This window comes from Vipera ursinii, assembly GCF_947247035.1.
Source record: "Vipera ursinii genome assembly, chromosome: 2".
Classification (NCBI taxonomy): Eukaryota; Metazoa; Chordata; class Lepidosauria; order Squamata; family Viperidae; genus Vipera; species Vipera ursinii.
The window spans coordinates 195,439,019-195,455,061 of record NC_139513.1 but is presented as its reverse complement, the minus strand read 5'-3'; the positions used below and the strand labels follow the sequence as shown (position 1 = coordinate 195,455,061).

At 37.9% G+C, this 16,043-nt stretch overlaps 1 protein-coding gene across 4 annotated transcripts in view; it reads right to left on the bottom strand.

Annotated features, from left to right (window-relative positions):
* TBC1D2 (TBC1 domain family member 2) overlaps window positions 1–16,043 on the bottom strand; it is a 29,612-nt gene extending 13,569 nt beyond the window's left edge. For 2 of the 4 annotated variants that reach the window (XM_083353092.1, XM_083353095.1), the window contains exons 1-6: window positions 15,878–16,043; window positions 13,791–14,234; window positions 12,750–12,888; window positions 10,972–11,110; window positions 6,426–6,544; window positions 5,401–5,573 (exon numbers count right to left, since the gene is read on the bottom strand). In XM_083353092.1, coding sequence (XP_083209218.1) covers window positions 5,401–5,573; window positions 6,426–6,544; window positions 10,972–11,110; window positions 12,750–12,888; window positions 13,791–14,198 — 978 coding nt within the window. In that variant the 5' untranslated portion in view covers window positions 14,199–14,234; window positions 15,878–16,043. Of the gene's footprint in view, window positions 1–5,400; window positions 5,574–6,425; window positions 6,545–10,971; window positions 11,111–12,749; window positions 12,889–13,790; window positions 15,214–15,877 lie in introns of those variants that run through there. The other 2 variants (XM_083353094.1, XM_083353093.1) reach the window with 2 other exon arrangements.

Below are 16,043 nucleotides of genomic sequence, written 5' to 3'. Positions count from 1 at the left end.
TACAAATACATGTTCTTGAAAGCAAGGGAATATTTCCTTAGAGGTAGAGAAACCATGTGGACAAACATCTGCCATCTAGACCCATCTCCGTGATTAGAGGACTGGAGGCTAAAACATTCGAAGAACGGTTGCAAGAACTGGGCCTAGTTAGTCTAGTGAAGAGAAGGACCAGGGATGATATGATAGCACTGTTCCAATATTTGAGGGACTGTCATAGAGAAGTGGGGGACAACCTATTTTCCAAAGTACCCAAAAGCCAGACAAGGAACAATGGGTGGAAACGGATCAAGGAGAGAATCAACCTAGGAATAAGGAGGAATTTTTTGACAGTGAGAACAATCAACCAATGGAACAGTTTGCTTTCAGAAGTTGTGGGTGCTCCATCACTGAAGCTTTTAAGAAGAGACTGGACAGCCACTTATCAGAAATGGTATAGGGTCTCCTGCTTCAGCAGGGAGTTGGACTAGATGACCTACAAGGTCCCTTTCAACTCTGTTATTCTGCATTCTATTCTGTAGCAACTCACAGATTGTCCAAGGACATTCCAGTGATCTCGTTGATCCCATCCCATTTGACTTATCCGTTCTCAACCCGTTAGCCATTGCAAGCCATTGTCATCTTTTTCCTGCCAATTATTTATTCACATCAATGCCTAGGGCAGTGTTTCCCAATCTTGGCAGCTTGAAGATGTGTGGACTTTGATTCCTACAACAATTTCCGAGTATGGCCTAGATCAGGGGTAGGCAACCTTGGCTCTTTTATGACTCGTGGGCTTCAATTCCCAGAATTACTGAGCCAGTATATGAATTCCTACTTGCTGATAATTTCTTCACATTGGGCTTTATTTATATCATGAATGGAGGCAAATATACATGTCCCAGGATAATTTTGCGGGACCCAATCTGGGTCCTTTTGGTTTTGTGCTAGAAGTTCATCCTCAGGGAACTTTTCTTCAGTAGAATGTGTGCTTTGGGCTATTCTATGTCTAGTATTTATGTGGTTCCTGGTAGAGTGTGGTTTTTTTTGTTGTTGATTGGGGTGCTTGGGGATTGATTTATATCAGAATTGGGATACTGGATCTTCTTTCATCCATGTTACTCCTACTAGCCATCTCCAAATATGTAACTAAATGAATTTTTTCCTCTCATCCTACAGTATTAAGTATCCAGCTTTCATAGTTGTACATAATCGGGTGAAAAATGCTTTAACTATTCTGATGGATTTGGCCACTGCAGTATGCTTTGTTTTCATGATCTTGAATTTCACTGCCCCCATTGTTATGAGCAATTATTGAAATAAATTGTTTACCACTTTATTGATTCAAGATAAATGGTGAAGTCTCACTGCTTGACATTACCTTTATCTCCTTAATGTTTAATACTGTATCACCCTGGGTTTGTCATTCCAATTTTACTTTCATCATGGGTTCTTTTAAATCCTTACTTTCAGTTAAGAGAGATTATTTGCAAACAGTAAGAACTTGATTTTTATGGGTGCAATGCAGTGGATTTTGAATGTAACAGGATGAAATGTAGTTAAGATTCCAGTTGCAAAATCTGTTTTTTCCCCGAAACAGTACTGATGACTGAGACCATTACTAATTACCTTCTTGAGAGTATTACATCATTTGTTTTCTATCATTTGTATAAATTTATGTATAATTAAATATGTAATCACACGGTGTGTAATTATGTCAAAAGTATACTGTAATCGCACAAATGACGCAAATTGCCGTACTTTGGTTATTTGCACATGCTTTCACTGTCCAAGCCCCTGCTCATGCAGGAGACCGTATCATTTCAGACAAGAGGTTGTCCAGTCTCTTCTTAAAAACCTCCAATGATGGAGCATCCACAACTTCTGGAGGAAAGTCCTTCCACTGATTAATTGTTCCAAATATATACCTTATCAGGAAATTTCTCCTTATTTCTAGTTTAGTTCTCTCCTTGATTAGTTTCCATCCAGTGCTTCTTGTTCTGTCTTCAGGCGCTTTCAAGAATAGGCTGACCCCCTCCCTATTCTTTGTGGCAGCCCCTTAAATATTGGAACACTGTTATCGTCATCCCTAGTCCTTCTTTTCACTAGACTAAACATATCTAATTCCTACAACCGTTCTTCATATGTTTTAGCCTCCAGTCGTCCACTAATCATCTTTGTTGCTGTTCTCTACACTCTTTCTAAGTTCTGAAGTTCTTTCTGCTTTTTGAAGTTCTAAGCATATGTGTTTAGAAATCAGTAGCAGTAATAGCGGTGATTTTATTTTATTGCAGAATTAGCCAATGTACAGTTTCTTCTATTTGCAGCCTCTTCCAAGATTATGTTATGAGGGAATTAGCAAATCTAATGGATAAAGCAGGACAGCTGAGCTGTGGATAGGGTTTTTGACATGTTTATAGCTATTTTATGTCTCTAACCTTTCTCTTTTGAGGTGTTAACATAAATTTAAAATTGCCTTTATTTTTGAATAATGCATTAATCATATGTTGGTAAAATGTGTGTGTGTGTGTGTGTGTGTGTGTGTGAGAGAGAGAGAGAGAGAGAGAGAGAGAGAGAGAGAGGGAGAGACTTACCACAATATGTGAACCAAAGCAAAGTGTAGCTCAATGTGAGGCACAGAGTCTAGTGAATGAATTCATTTTCTTAAAGCAAAATAATTATAGTATTTAGTAACAGCAGCAAAAGACTCAAATTGGAACTTATATTTTAAAAGCTCCTTCCTTTATGAAATAACGAAGAACAAGGGTGGTTTTCAGCAGTTGTACAGGAAATGTGTCTCAATACAGATTTTTGGCAAAGGAACTACAGAATACAATATCTGTATGTCCTCTTTTAACATTGGGTTGAGCATGTTGAGCATCCAGCTATTTATTACAGGAACAAATCAAATTACTCTGGTACTCCAGCAGTTTTTCTGCAGAGCTTCTAAGATCTGACATTGTTACTGGATTAAGAGCATGAGGGAGGATGACTGATTTTATATTGTACTGTATTTATATATGATTTTTATTGATTTTAAGTAGGTTGTTGTCAAACATCAGGAATCCTTGTAGAGGTTATGATATATGCACATGACAAAAATGAATAAATAGCCTTAAACCTGGAGTTATTATCTGGGAGATAAGATTCTATAATGTTATATCCAAACACAGAATATGTTTTTTCTAATAATCTGTTTAGGAAAAGGGGCAATAATCTAATTTACTAATAACTAAAAACCCGTTTTGGACTTTTTGCTGAAGAAAGGAAAAAAATGAACTCATAATTTATGGATTTGATGATTAGAATGGAAAGAAATGTTGATGTAATCTTAGAGAGAGATGGTAAAGTATTAACTGCTGCTAAAAAAAATGGAAGCCGTTTTTTATAACCTTTTCTTCTCTTGCTTTTTTCAATTTTCTTTCTTTTTTCTTATTTTCTTATTCACTACTTTTTATTTTCTTTATTTCTGGTAAAAAATTAGCAGTGTTTTTCTCTTGTTAAAATTTTCCTCAGTAAAAATATTTTTCCCCTATGGAATAGACATTGGATGTAATATTTTTTTTCGGGGGGGGGGGAATGGTTTTATGGAGCATGGAAAAAATTATTGTGAAATAATGTTTCTTTCACAATTTCCTTTGCCCCATTAATATAAGATTTTCATCACTCCTTTTGTACAAGTTATACACCATTCTGCCTTTTGCTGTCAGTGTTATGTTCCTAAACAGCCCTGTCAGGTTGGTTAGATTCAGAGTGACAGACGCAACATTATTTACGAATAGCTTTCTGACTAAGTTAGGATCTTAATCTGGATCTTTCCTCTTCTACCTAATTATACTGCAGCACCCAGCTACCCGTAAAAAGCTAACTGAGATCTGTTTCTCAATACGTTTGAAGATCATAATATGGTTAATACTTGAATAGAAGAAACCAGAAAACCGCAGGGCTATAGGCCAGACTGGAAACTTGAAAAAAAAATGCTACAAGAAGGCAGTGATTAACTAGTTCCACTATCATTAAAAAAGCTTCGTAGACACATCTGTGATCACATGACACAGAGCATATGTTTACATACGCAAAGATATAACATAAACCCATACAAAATACAAAAAACATGACATAGGCAAAGGACACAAAACTGATCATGAAATGGGCATAGTATAAAACAAATAAACTGATTAGACTACATTGGAGTAATCTTCCATGACTCACAGAAATTACATACCACAAAATACATCTAAATCTGGATTAGCTATCCAGGCCTGTTGCTATTCAGGGCATGTCCAGAGTATTCCTGCTGCAGTAAAACCTTTCAGCAAAGGAGCACAACTTGGTAGTTACACTAACTTCTCAAAGGTCGAATCTGTTGAGTACAACCATTCGTTTAGTGATGGTTCCAAGTTAGAACAGGACTGAAAAAAAGTGACGTTATCATTTTTCACATTTATGACCATTGCAACATTCCAGTTTGGTCATGTGATCAGAATTTGGATGCCTGTCAACTGATTCATATTTATGACTGTTGCAGTATCCCGGGGTCATGTGATCACCTTTTATGACCTTCTGACAAGCAAAGTCAATGGGGAAGCCGGATTCACTTAACAACCGTGTTACTAACTTAATAAGTGCAGTGATTCACTTGAACAAGAAGAAAGGTCATAAAAAGGGGCAAAATTCACTTAAATGTCTCACATGGCAATGGAAATTCAGGGCTCAATTGTGGTCGTACATTGAGGACTACCTAATTCTTCATTTGCCTCAAAGTGCTCCTACTAGTGTTCTTTTCATGGAAACAATCCCCCTTAAATTACACCCAACATGTGGTCTAACATCTTTGAGTTTTAACTAAAAGTTGCTATTTTGCCTACGGTTTAGTCTAATTTATGCTAACTGATGCCCTTATTTTGAAATGTAAACAGGGGCTAAAGGAGAAGCTGGATGACTGTGGAGTTTCTCCCACACATTAATAACTGTATAAAACAGATTGCATACCGTATTTTCTTCTAGGTTTCATTAAATGCCAACCATCGCTGCGTCCCTCTTTTATGTTACCTCAGCACTCGAACGTCATGAAATATATATATATATATAAATGGCGTTTCTTCTTAATAGTATAGTAGTATACTTAAGTTTCTTTTATATTAAAAATCAAACAACTTGCAGCCTGAATGATTAAATATATTTATCAATAAAAGATGCCAGGTTTATTTGCTGGCTAGAGCATACCAGTCTAAGGACAATTTTCCCAGAAACGTTTCCAGTTTAATTTTGCTTTCCATTTGTCAAAAAACTGCATTATCACTGGATTAGCTAGAAATTTTAGGGAACAATTTCTAGTCCAACACTGTCTTACATAGCTGCATACTTGATTTAAATCTTTTGGTTGATCAGAACTAGGTATATATATTTTAAGGGGAGGCTTACCTTCTGAGATTTTACTTCCTCTGTAAGGATCAAAACTTGGTGCTGAAGAGAAGCTGTTTTCCCCTGTTCTGCTCCTTCAACAAAATAATGAAAACTACTGTTTGTTTTTTTGTATTTTCGGAATGTTGGTGGCTTTACTCTCGTTTTTGTGTTCTTCTGCATCTCTGCCATGACTGAAATAAATATAAATGATAGCAAATAAGCTTCTTGCACTGGAAGATCTCAGAATTATATTTGGAGAAATTGGTAGATTAGCAAAACATTAGTATCTTCTCTAAAGTCACAAGATTTATGTTATGCTCCAAAGTCACAAGATTCTGCATGTTTCTCAGGACGTACATTAATAAATCAAATAAACCTTTATTATGGTTAAAGACCAGCATTAGAAGGGTGGAGTGTAAGAAAATTAAAAGGAAAATAAAATACAAATACATTAAAAATAAAATATATAAAAACAAAAATCTAAAAAAGAGTCTAAAAGGAGAGGTTAAAAACAATAAACGGGCATAAAAATGTGGTAAACATTTCTAATACAAACAATGCAATGAGTTAATTACAAAGCAGTCAATAATAATGGTCTAAATAATCATTAAAACTGGTTTGTGGCACAGGTTATCTTCTAAAAAATTTTAAATACTGCTGTGCAAAACATGGCAAAATTATATGTTGTAACAGCATTGGTATCTGAAAGCAGAAGGGGGTATAAAATTATCTTGTGTGCCCCAGGTATTTTTGCAATAATGGTGAAATAAGACTAATACAAATATCTTTGTAGTATATAGGCACTGGAGAAACACATGTTCTGTTGTTTCTACAAAGTTAAATAATTAATCAGCATTACATCTAACCCTGATGTAAGTCCTATTGGATTCAGTGGGATTTCTTTTTAAATAACATTGTCTAATTCTTTTTGTTGCTTTTTTGTTCATCTCCCACAGTAGGCCTTCATTAATTTACTTCCTAATAGAATCACAAAATGTAACAGGAAATGTCTTTTATACATTATCATAAGGCAAAGTAAGTACCTGTATCCTCAGTTTCTCCTTTTACGTGCTCTTCATCAGCAATAATTTCAAAATTTTCCTCAAAACTATTACTGTCTTTTGGGTTCTGACGGCTGCCACACAGATTATGCACTGTGTTTCTAAAAGACAAAAATTGCACAGAAAAGCTAATGCTTAGATCTTAATTCTAGAGCTCACTACAGTGGTAAAGCATGTCCGGATGCAGTATTTTAGAATGCGTGTGGAAACTCAGGTGACAGAATGTAGCTTCAAGATAACACCCAAATTCTCTGCAGACAGAAAAGCAGCATTCAAAAAAACCTCATTTCTCTCTGTTACTCTGGGTCTCTGTGTCTAGTAGGGCTACATATATGGCCTGCAAAATCCAACCAAGCCCCAGCTGGCAACAAAGATATAGGCCACCATAGTTTTCCAGAAAATGCCAACTCTTTGCAATCAATTTGGAATTGGCATATTTTTGCAGCCATATGTGGTATTCTAATGCCTAAAGGTGTTTGCATAGCGAAACAGTAAATCATTATGAGCTAACACCTGGCATGAAGAGTTAAAATACTTAGCTATCAAAATGGTCACAAATTGAGCCAGTTTGGTCTAGTAGTGAAGCCATCAGAGTACAAACTAGGAGAATGTGAATTCTAGTCCTGTCTTACGCATGAAAGCCAGCTGAGTGACTTTGAATCAATCACTCTCTCAAGCCGTGACATCAGTCTCAGATGACAAGCTGATCATCAATTCTTGTTGCAACCAATGGATTGACACTTGTTTGATCTGAAAAAAGCAGCCCTACAACTGCAGGAATGGGGGGGGGGAGGAAAAAAAATAGTTACAAATGCCAGTTTGTTTAGCAGGGTAGCAATTGTGGTTTGCTTTACTGAGAACAGGGACACGGTGGTTCAGTGGGTTAGGACGCTGAGCTTGTCAATCAGGTCAGCAGTTTGGCGGGTCGAATCCCGAGTGCCGTGTAACAGAGTGAGCGCCTGTTACTCATCCCAGCTTTTGCCAACCTAGCAGTTCGAAAGCACGTAAAAATGCAAGTAGAAAAATAGGGACCACTCTGGTGGGAGGGTAACAGCGTTCTGTGTGCCTTTGGCATCTAGTCATGCCGGCCACATGACCACAGCGCTGGCTCTTCGGCTTTGAAACGGAGATGAGCACCGGCCCCTAGAGTTGGAAACGACTAGCACGCATGTGCGGGGGAACCTTTACCTTTACTTTACTGAGATCAAAGTATTACAGAATTTGCTAAGTCCAAAATGTTTCTGTTTTCTCAATTTCATCTGCTTTTAATATGAGAGCAGAGAAACAATAGTTATTGAAAATGGTGGTTAGGGTTTAGCTGGTTAGGCTGAAATTCTATAAAGAGCTGGAAAATTAAGCAAATGTATATGTTTTATAGCATTTCCTATAACTTATTCTTCATTCCTTGGCTGGTAAAAGAGAAGCAGAGTTCAGAACAGCTACTATACATCTTTTTCAGCAATATTTTTCATTTCTGAGATTGAAACCAACAGTGACCATGTACTTTCAAATATAGCACATCATTACAATCTAAAGCAGAGGTCCCCAACCTTTTCGCACCAGGGACCAGTTCCATGGAGAGAGGTTTTCCTGTGGGGGCCCTGGTTTCATGTGCTGCCTGCATATCTTGGATGGGGCTTTGCTTATTTGCGTGGACCAGTTTCAGGCATGTTGCGGCCCGTTGCCAGTCCACGGACTGAGGGGGTGGAAACCCCTGATCTAAAGTATTAGGAAATACTTTCTGCTCTCATTTATCTGTTCTTGATAAATAAAAGTGCTCATTAACTAATACATGTCCTCTGCAGCTAGCATCTCACTCTGCTGTTGAATTATGGTATAAACAAAGTCCAAATGAATCAAATATTAAGAGAATAGATATCTACATGGCTAGTTTTAGTGTAAGATGTCAGTCTGGTGTAGTAGTTAAGGCACCAGACTAGAAACTGGGAGACTGTGATATCTAGTTCAGCCTTAGGCAGAAAGCCAACTAGGTGACCTTTGGCCAAGTCCCACTTTATCAGCCTTATGAAGGAGGCAAGGGCAAACCACTTCTAAAATATTGCCACAAAAACGGCACAGACTTGTTCAGGCAGTTGGTAGGAGTCAAAAACTGACTTGGTCAAAAAAAAAGATTTTGTGCAATCATTTTAACATATTACAGTACTTCTATTGACAATGTAATTTAGTGGCAAATGAAATGTTTTTAGTTTAGTTTAGTTTATTAATATTTCTATACCGCCCTTCTCCCGAAGGACTCAGGGCGGTGTACAGGGCAAGAATAAAACATAAAGTTACAAAAATTAAAAAGTTATTAAATACATGCCCATATAAAACAATAAATAGATTAATAAAACCCCCAATAAAATGATAATAAAAACCCCTGCAATCCCACCCTCAGGCCAGGCCGGCTTGTTCGAACAGGTATGTTTTCAGATCGCGGCGAAAGGAGCGAAGATCCGGCACCGTCCGGAGCTCAACCGGTAGCTGGAAATGTTAATTTATATTGCTAGTCCATGTATGATAATAAGTGGTGAACCTCTTGGCAACTGACAGATATTTGATTTAGTAGTCCTTTTACTCAGCTATAGATTAAGTTACACGAGTTTACATGTAGTCCTTGAGTTATGACTGTAATGGAGCTTGCCTATCACAATTGTAACTAGAGACAGTTGTAAAGCAGGTCAGTCATATGACCAACCTGATTTTGTGACCATTTTTGCAGTCGTAAGTGAACACTCCAGTTGTAAATCAACCGCCATGGTTATTAAGTGAACCGATGGTTTATTATGGGCCAGTTTGTCAAAAACTGGAAGTAACTGCTGGTTTTCAGCAAAAATGTCAGAAAACATAGTCATATGACTACAGGATGCTGCAAATGGCTGTAAATACAGCTTGGCTGCCGAATCACCAAATGCAGACATGTGACTGCAGGATGGTGACCAACGGAACTTCGGACCTGGGTCTAAATTCAATAAACTTAACTTAAATACCTCACAGATAGATCTGTTGTAACTGTGAACGGTTACTAAGTGACAAGAGTCATAAAATGAGGCCCCTCCTTCAGAAATGGCACACTATACATAAATTATTCACTACTACGAGACTGCTGAATCAGATCTTGTTTCGTTTTCCTCACAGAAAAAAAACCCTCATAAAGTGTTTTAGCCTTAATGGATCCCACTGGAGCTAGGTCAAGCATTTAACAACAATCTGGGTGAAAACTGAACAAAATTAAGGAAATCAAGATTGGACTGTACTGGCGTCAGCTTGCAGTGAAATCTATGCAAAAGCAACCATTTATTTAAGTGTTCAGTTTAAAAGAATTTCAAAGATGATTATTTTCTAAAAAAACACCAAAATAAAGCCAAGTATTTGGTTTTAAAATAAATAAAATGTTTAAAAACTTGTTGAAGTGGTTAAGACATCGGGCTAGAACCTAGAAGACTCCATTCTAGTCCTGCCTTAAACATAAAAACAGTTGGGTGATCTGGGGCTAATCCCTCTCTCTCAGTCCTAGGAGACTGGCAACAGCAAACCACTTCCCAAATATTGCCAAGAAACCTGCAGGACTTGCCCAGGGAATCGCCAGAAGTCAAAAACTGTGAATACCACACAATCTTTATTTAGGCCATACTAACAGAGGCACCAAAGTGTGTTCTCCCTCTCCCCACTCAGCTAGTGACTAGTGTAGTCAGTTGACAGGTGAATAATAGTGGATGGAGCTATTCAAGATTGCCCAGGGAAGAGAACTGAGTGACATCTCACAGATTATTACTCTGCTATGGAATACATGACAATAGCCTAAGTCATGTTTACTATTTATAAATAAATGACAAGGCTGTGCTTTATCTTTTAAATTAAATGTGCCTTTCTACAAATGCATGCTGTTTATCAATATTAATTTACAGTTATGCTTTATAATAATAAATTTCATTTTATGTATTAATACAGAAAATATCTGTTAAGAGCCAGTTTGGGGAGTGATTAAGGGAGCAGGCTACAAACCAGAAGATCCTGAATTCTAGTCTCACCTTAGGCACAAAATCTTGACTCCCCCTCTCTCAGCATTAGGCAAAAGGAGGCAATGGCAAACCTCTTCCAAGAATCTTGCCAAGGATATTGCTTGGACCTGTCCAGGCAGTCACTAGTCATCAAAACTGACTTGAAGGCACTCTCTGTGCAAAAAGAACCACTTTGCCATGTCTCGTGTACTGTACATACAACACAATACCTGTGCCTGTTCAAGCACTGGCTTGCATCCCAATAGACACGGGGGAATGAGGCTTCAATGATCTCTATTGGCCATGCTGGTGTGCATGGGGCAGGGAATTCTATTCACAACTTCCAGAAGGCACCACTTTGTAGAAGGTGAACATTTTACATATCAGACTGGCTTTTATTGATGTAAATGGGTAGCCCACAAGGACATTTATTTGTACTTGAAATGTCAACAGATTAACATGGCTACTTCAGTGCAAAATATTTGTCACAATTACTTTTCTGGAATGCAAAGAGACGAAATAGTTACTGTATTTCAATCCAAGGATGCTTGAGAGAGATGTTCTGAAGAGCAATAGAAGTCGGTGGTGCTGGTAGAGAAGCTGCCTCTATGCCAACTACATCAGTGGGAGTTTTCACCAGGGGTAAAAAATCCTGTTCTGCCTCAGCTGCAAAGAAAGAGATACAGTTTAATAACTGGCAGCCAAGGCATGCTAAATCTACAGTTCACATGGCACAGCTACATCTTGCAAGGCATCACAGTATTCTCAACTGCCTCTTGAGCAAGCACTGTCCTTTGCCTTGTAAGTACTTCTCCTTCAACTTTGTAGACTGTATCTAAAGAGGCTTTGTGGGAAGGGGAAATCTGGCCCCCAATCTTTAGTCTACTAGGGACAGATTGGGTAAAATCCAGTATTTTAAGAAGGAGAAGTTAATGTTGGCTGGTTCTCAGGCTGTCTTAACTTCCTACTTCCAAAGGATAGAAACAGCATGATTTGCAAATTACTTAAAAACTTCTAAAATTATGGTTCTTAGCTATCTAAAATTAACTTGTACTTTTCTGTCTGGTGTTGACAAATTGGCCTGCTGCAGTTGGGCAACCTATGCTCAGCTTTTGCTTAATGACAAAGCAGGGGCACACCCATTCCTCTATTCCTCTGTTACTTTGCCTCCAGTAGCTGAAATACAGAAATTCTCTTCCATTCTGTTGATTATACTGACATTCTTACTTTCTACAAAAAGGGGCCTAACAGTTAACAAGAGTAATTTGAAGTTCAACAAAGTATAGAAAAGAACAGAATGCTGGTAAACCAGTGATCAAAACTTCACTAATTCAAGGTTTATTACAAAACAGATGCATGACAAATATATAAATCAGAATCAAAAATCCAAATTATAAACATCTTCAAGCTAACTTCAAATCAATTTCAGGGTGCACCACATGAACCCAATGTATGTTTTTTTATATATTTTCTTCCCTCAGTTTGGAAAGCTGAGAGTAAGCATATATACCTCCTGCCGCATTAACACTTATAACACCTCAGGGGAGGCACCATGGAGTTTGTGTATTGTGGGATATGGGACTGAGAAAGACTCCAGCTGTTTATTAGCAATAAACTGGGGACAACTTGAATTGTTTTTAAAAGGCCTTTTGCTTGATAGATGGACCAAGACTGAAATAGAATGTTCAGGATGATGAAAGATGGATCAATAATCAGAAGAGGAGGAGGCAGAGAAAAATACAGGGCAATAACAATTTTTGCAGCAAATATATGTATTTAGAATTCTTGTATGATGGAGATCTGGAAAAATGTGGAGTCAAACTGCAGCCCATGGCCATCTTGATCTCCAGCAGGAGAAGCATAAGTTTAATGACTCAGGAGCCACAGCTTGGCCTTCCATACATTTAGAAGGCTGCAGGACACATTCTGAAATGTTGTTTTAATTCTTTTGTTTAATAGTGTTACTATGCTGAACTGATGACAGTATAGGAAGGAAGGAAGGAAGGAAGGAAGGAAGGAAGGAAGGAAGGTCACCAAAAAGATGGAACCATCTTTTTCAGAGTGAAATTAGGGGCAGGATGTTTTGGAAGCAAAACACTCTCACTCTATCCCCCTTCTAAAACCATCCAAAGTCATACTGATATTCAGCAGCACAATCTGGTGACCTCGTGGGGAATCAAAAGCAGGATAACATCACTCGCACTGAAGGGATAAGGAACTGCCTACCCTGACCTACATAACCCCTAATGAGAGTGCTGTCTCCTGTTGCAATTCAAGTTCAAGCTATTGTACTTTTATTCCTTACTGTTGCTCTGCTGGGCCTTCTTTATGGAAGGAAAGGGTGACATGGCTTCGACAAAACCCTTTGCTTGTTTATTACAAAATTCCCAGCGTTTCAGCTGCAGTTGTTGTAGCCAATACATCATGGCTTGTTTGTTGACAGCCTGCAATTCAATTTAAAATCAACACAAAAGAGAAAAGAAGTCAAGATATAGTCTTTCTAACTAAAGTAGTCTTTTCCAAAATTGTTGCTCTTCAGATAGGTTGGGAATGCTTTTCCTAATGTTCTTGTTTATCACTTAGCAAAATCAAATCTTTATTATGGTCATAGACCAGCATAATAAAATACAAACACTTAGTAATTTAAAAGCTAAAAAATATATAATACACAAGGTAAAAAACATTTTTAAAATGTTTGTATATATACACTATATACATAGTGTAAATCTTAAAAAAACTTATTAAAAGGAAGTTAATAAAAAACAAATTCTTACTAATCTATCAGAATGTGAATACTCTTAGCTAACAAGTTAAATAATTTTGCTAGTGATTTTTTTTATTTGATTCTTATTTATCCATAGCATGCTAAACAATTATGCTACTGTGATATTTAAAAATCTGCTTATCCTGGAGAGAATATATTTAATCATCCAGCAAAAAATTACATTTATTTACATGCAATGTCAAGTTTCATAACAATGCTATTGAAAATATTTAGAGATAAGCTAATAGCTTGCCCAACTTCATGTTATTGCCTGTAATAAGATAATTTATCTTATACATGAGATTTTATGAAATAAATCTTTTCAAGCCATATTTGAATACAAAATTTAAATATTTCTAGCACTGAGTAGTAATTTCATTAGGTATCGTAAGCAAGAACACAATCAGTTTCTTACTTCATGTTTTGTGTAGCAAATTTAAACTTGGACAGTTCTGAATCCTTTGTTCAACCATTTTATCAAAAATATCCTCTAAAGATTCTGAAACTTATATTAATTGGGGCTTCAGACCTGAATCAGGCCACATTAACCCACCCCCCCATCTTCCTGCTGCAATTACATACCTTAAGAATAAAGTCTTTGATGGGAGTCCTGATTTCAAAAATACCCTCATCTGCTCCCACTTTAAGATCAAAACTAGCAATGGAAATCTCTATGCTACCCAAAGGATTAATATCTTGTGCTGTCCGGTAATATAGCAAGTAGCATTTATTTTCATCATAGCAAAACCAGCGTGACTTCCAGGTCTTGATTGGTGCTTTAGAAGAACATTTATGTAAATAACCACATAGTTTTTTCCTAGAAGCTCCTTGGCTAGGTTTTATATCAGCATTTTCCCAATCCTCAGGGCACGGAGACACATCTCCCATGAAATCATAACTGCTACTCCTGGTGTCTGCCGTTTTTTCTTCTGGTGAGATGTTTGATGTCCCAGGTACAAGACCCTCTCTGTCCTCATTATCTGATTTCATGTTTCCTTGAACAACAGCTCTCTTGATGGTAGAATACTAATTGCAAAAAAGAAAAGAGACACAAGTTAAGAACAGTAAAGGATAATAAGACCAGTCACCTAAAATTATCTGAAATTCCAAACAGATTTTCCCCCCCAATGCCAAATACAAAAAATATGTTTTCCATTTGTCTTATTTAAATAAATGGGTATTATTCATTCTACTAAAGCCATAAATAACTAAATAACTAAATAACTAAATAACTAAATAACTAAATAAAATACTTTTTAAAATCTATTGTTGGCTGTTATCTTTATTAGGAACAAGGAAAATGGCTCAAATATTCACATTTTGAATTCCCCCAGGGTTCTTCTTTGGACAGGAAGTTATAAACTACATAGAAAAGAGGATGTGGTGTTATGTTAAATTCCTTCTCTCACCAACAAGTTGAGGCAAAACAGGAGTTGAACTTTGAACATAATATTACATAATACAATGGAGGCACATTTCAGAGAATATAAATTCTGACTACAATGATTCTGAATAACCAGTCTTCTTCCCACTACAAGCTTTCTGCCTTCTCCAAAGTTATAAATCTTAATCTCTGGTCACCAAAAGACTGCTCAATCCTGTCTTAAAAGTAATCAGAAGAGCTCCTAACAGAAACAGAAGTGGAATAATCCTCTCCCCATCTCCTCTGAAAGTAATACAAGAAGAATAGTATTAGTCAGACATTAAGCTTTGCACACCTGTCTTCAGTGTGATATTCACTATAATCTCTGTCATATAACTTTGTACCATTTTGTATTACCCAAACATCCCCATCGCTCTGCAAAAAGACGAACCCAAATGGAGACCTAAAAAAAGCAAGGCGCCAGGCTAGAAACCAGGAGACTGTGAATTCCACCGTTCAAATAAATAGAAATGAATAGATGGAAGACTGAGGGCTGCGTTGAATTCCCAAGCTTTTCACTATGTTTAAAAAAAAAACACATTGGAAAGTGGAGAAGTCGATCTGTCCGTTTCTTTTTCCAGCGTAATTTGTATTGCGATAAATTCTATACATCGTACTGAACCTCTCAACTCAGCCCTACCTCACAGAATTATTTATTTATTTACTTTATTACATTTATATACCGCCCTTTCCCGAAGGACTCAGGGCGGTTTACAGGGCGATTAAAAACTAAATTAAAAATTACTGTTATGGGAGGGGGGGGGAAAAAAGCTCCCGTGTGTTGGGGGGGGAGGGGGAGAAATCAGGCTGCAAAGCAACTCGAACCCTGTTGTTGTTGTTGTTGTTGTTGTTGTTGTTTTCTTCCTCCCACACTACGTGTCTGCCTATATCCCTTTGGCCGCACCGGCGCCACCTGCTACGCCCTTTGAAACGTTGCAAGCGGTTAGGACAGGTGAGCGAGCAACCGTTGTTGCTTCTCCTGTTTTACGACACATGCCCTGTTCAAGTTAAACAGTTACAACTTCTACATAACGCGCATCCCGATAGTATCTACGCCAGGGGTCTTCAAACTCGGCCCTTTTATGACTCATGGACTTCAACTCCCAGAATTCCTCAGCCAGGCACGCCTGGCTGAGGAATTCTGGGAGTTGAAGTCCATGAGTCATAAAAGGGCCGAGTTTGAAGACCTCTGACTACGCTAACCGTTGCCCACCCAGAACGTCACTGCTCCAACCGCTCTTTTTACCTCGGCTCAGCCTGTCCCAGGACCACCATGGTAACTTAGCTCACCGCCGCCTTCTGACACCCAGCGTAGGAGGCCGACGCCAGGCGATCGCACAGCTGCTTCCGGGCGGGGCGGGGCGATGCCAGGCGGTGCCGGCCCGGCCGGCTCCAAGTACCGTAAGCGGGAA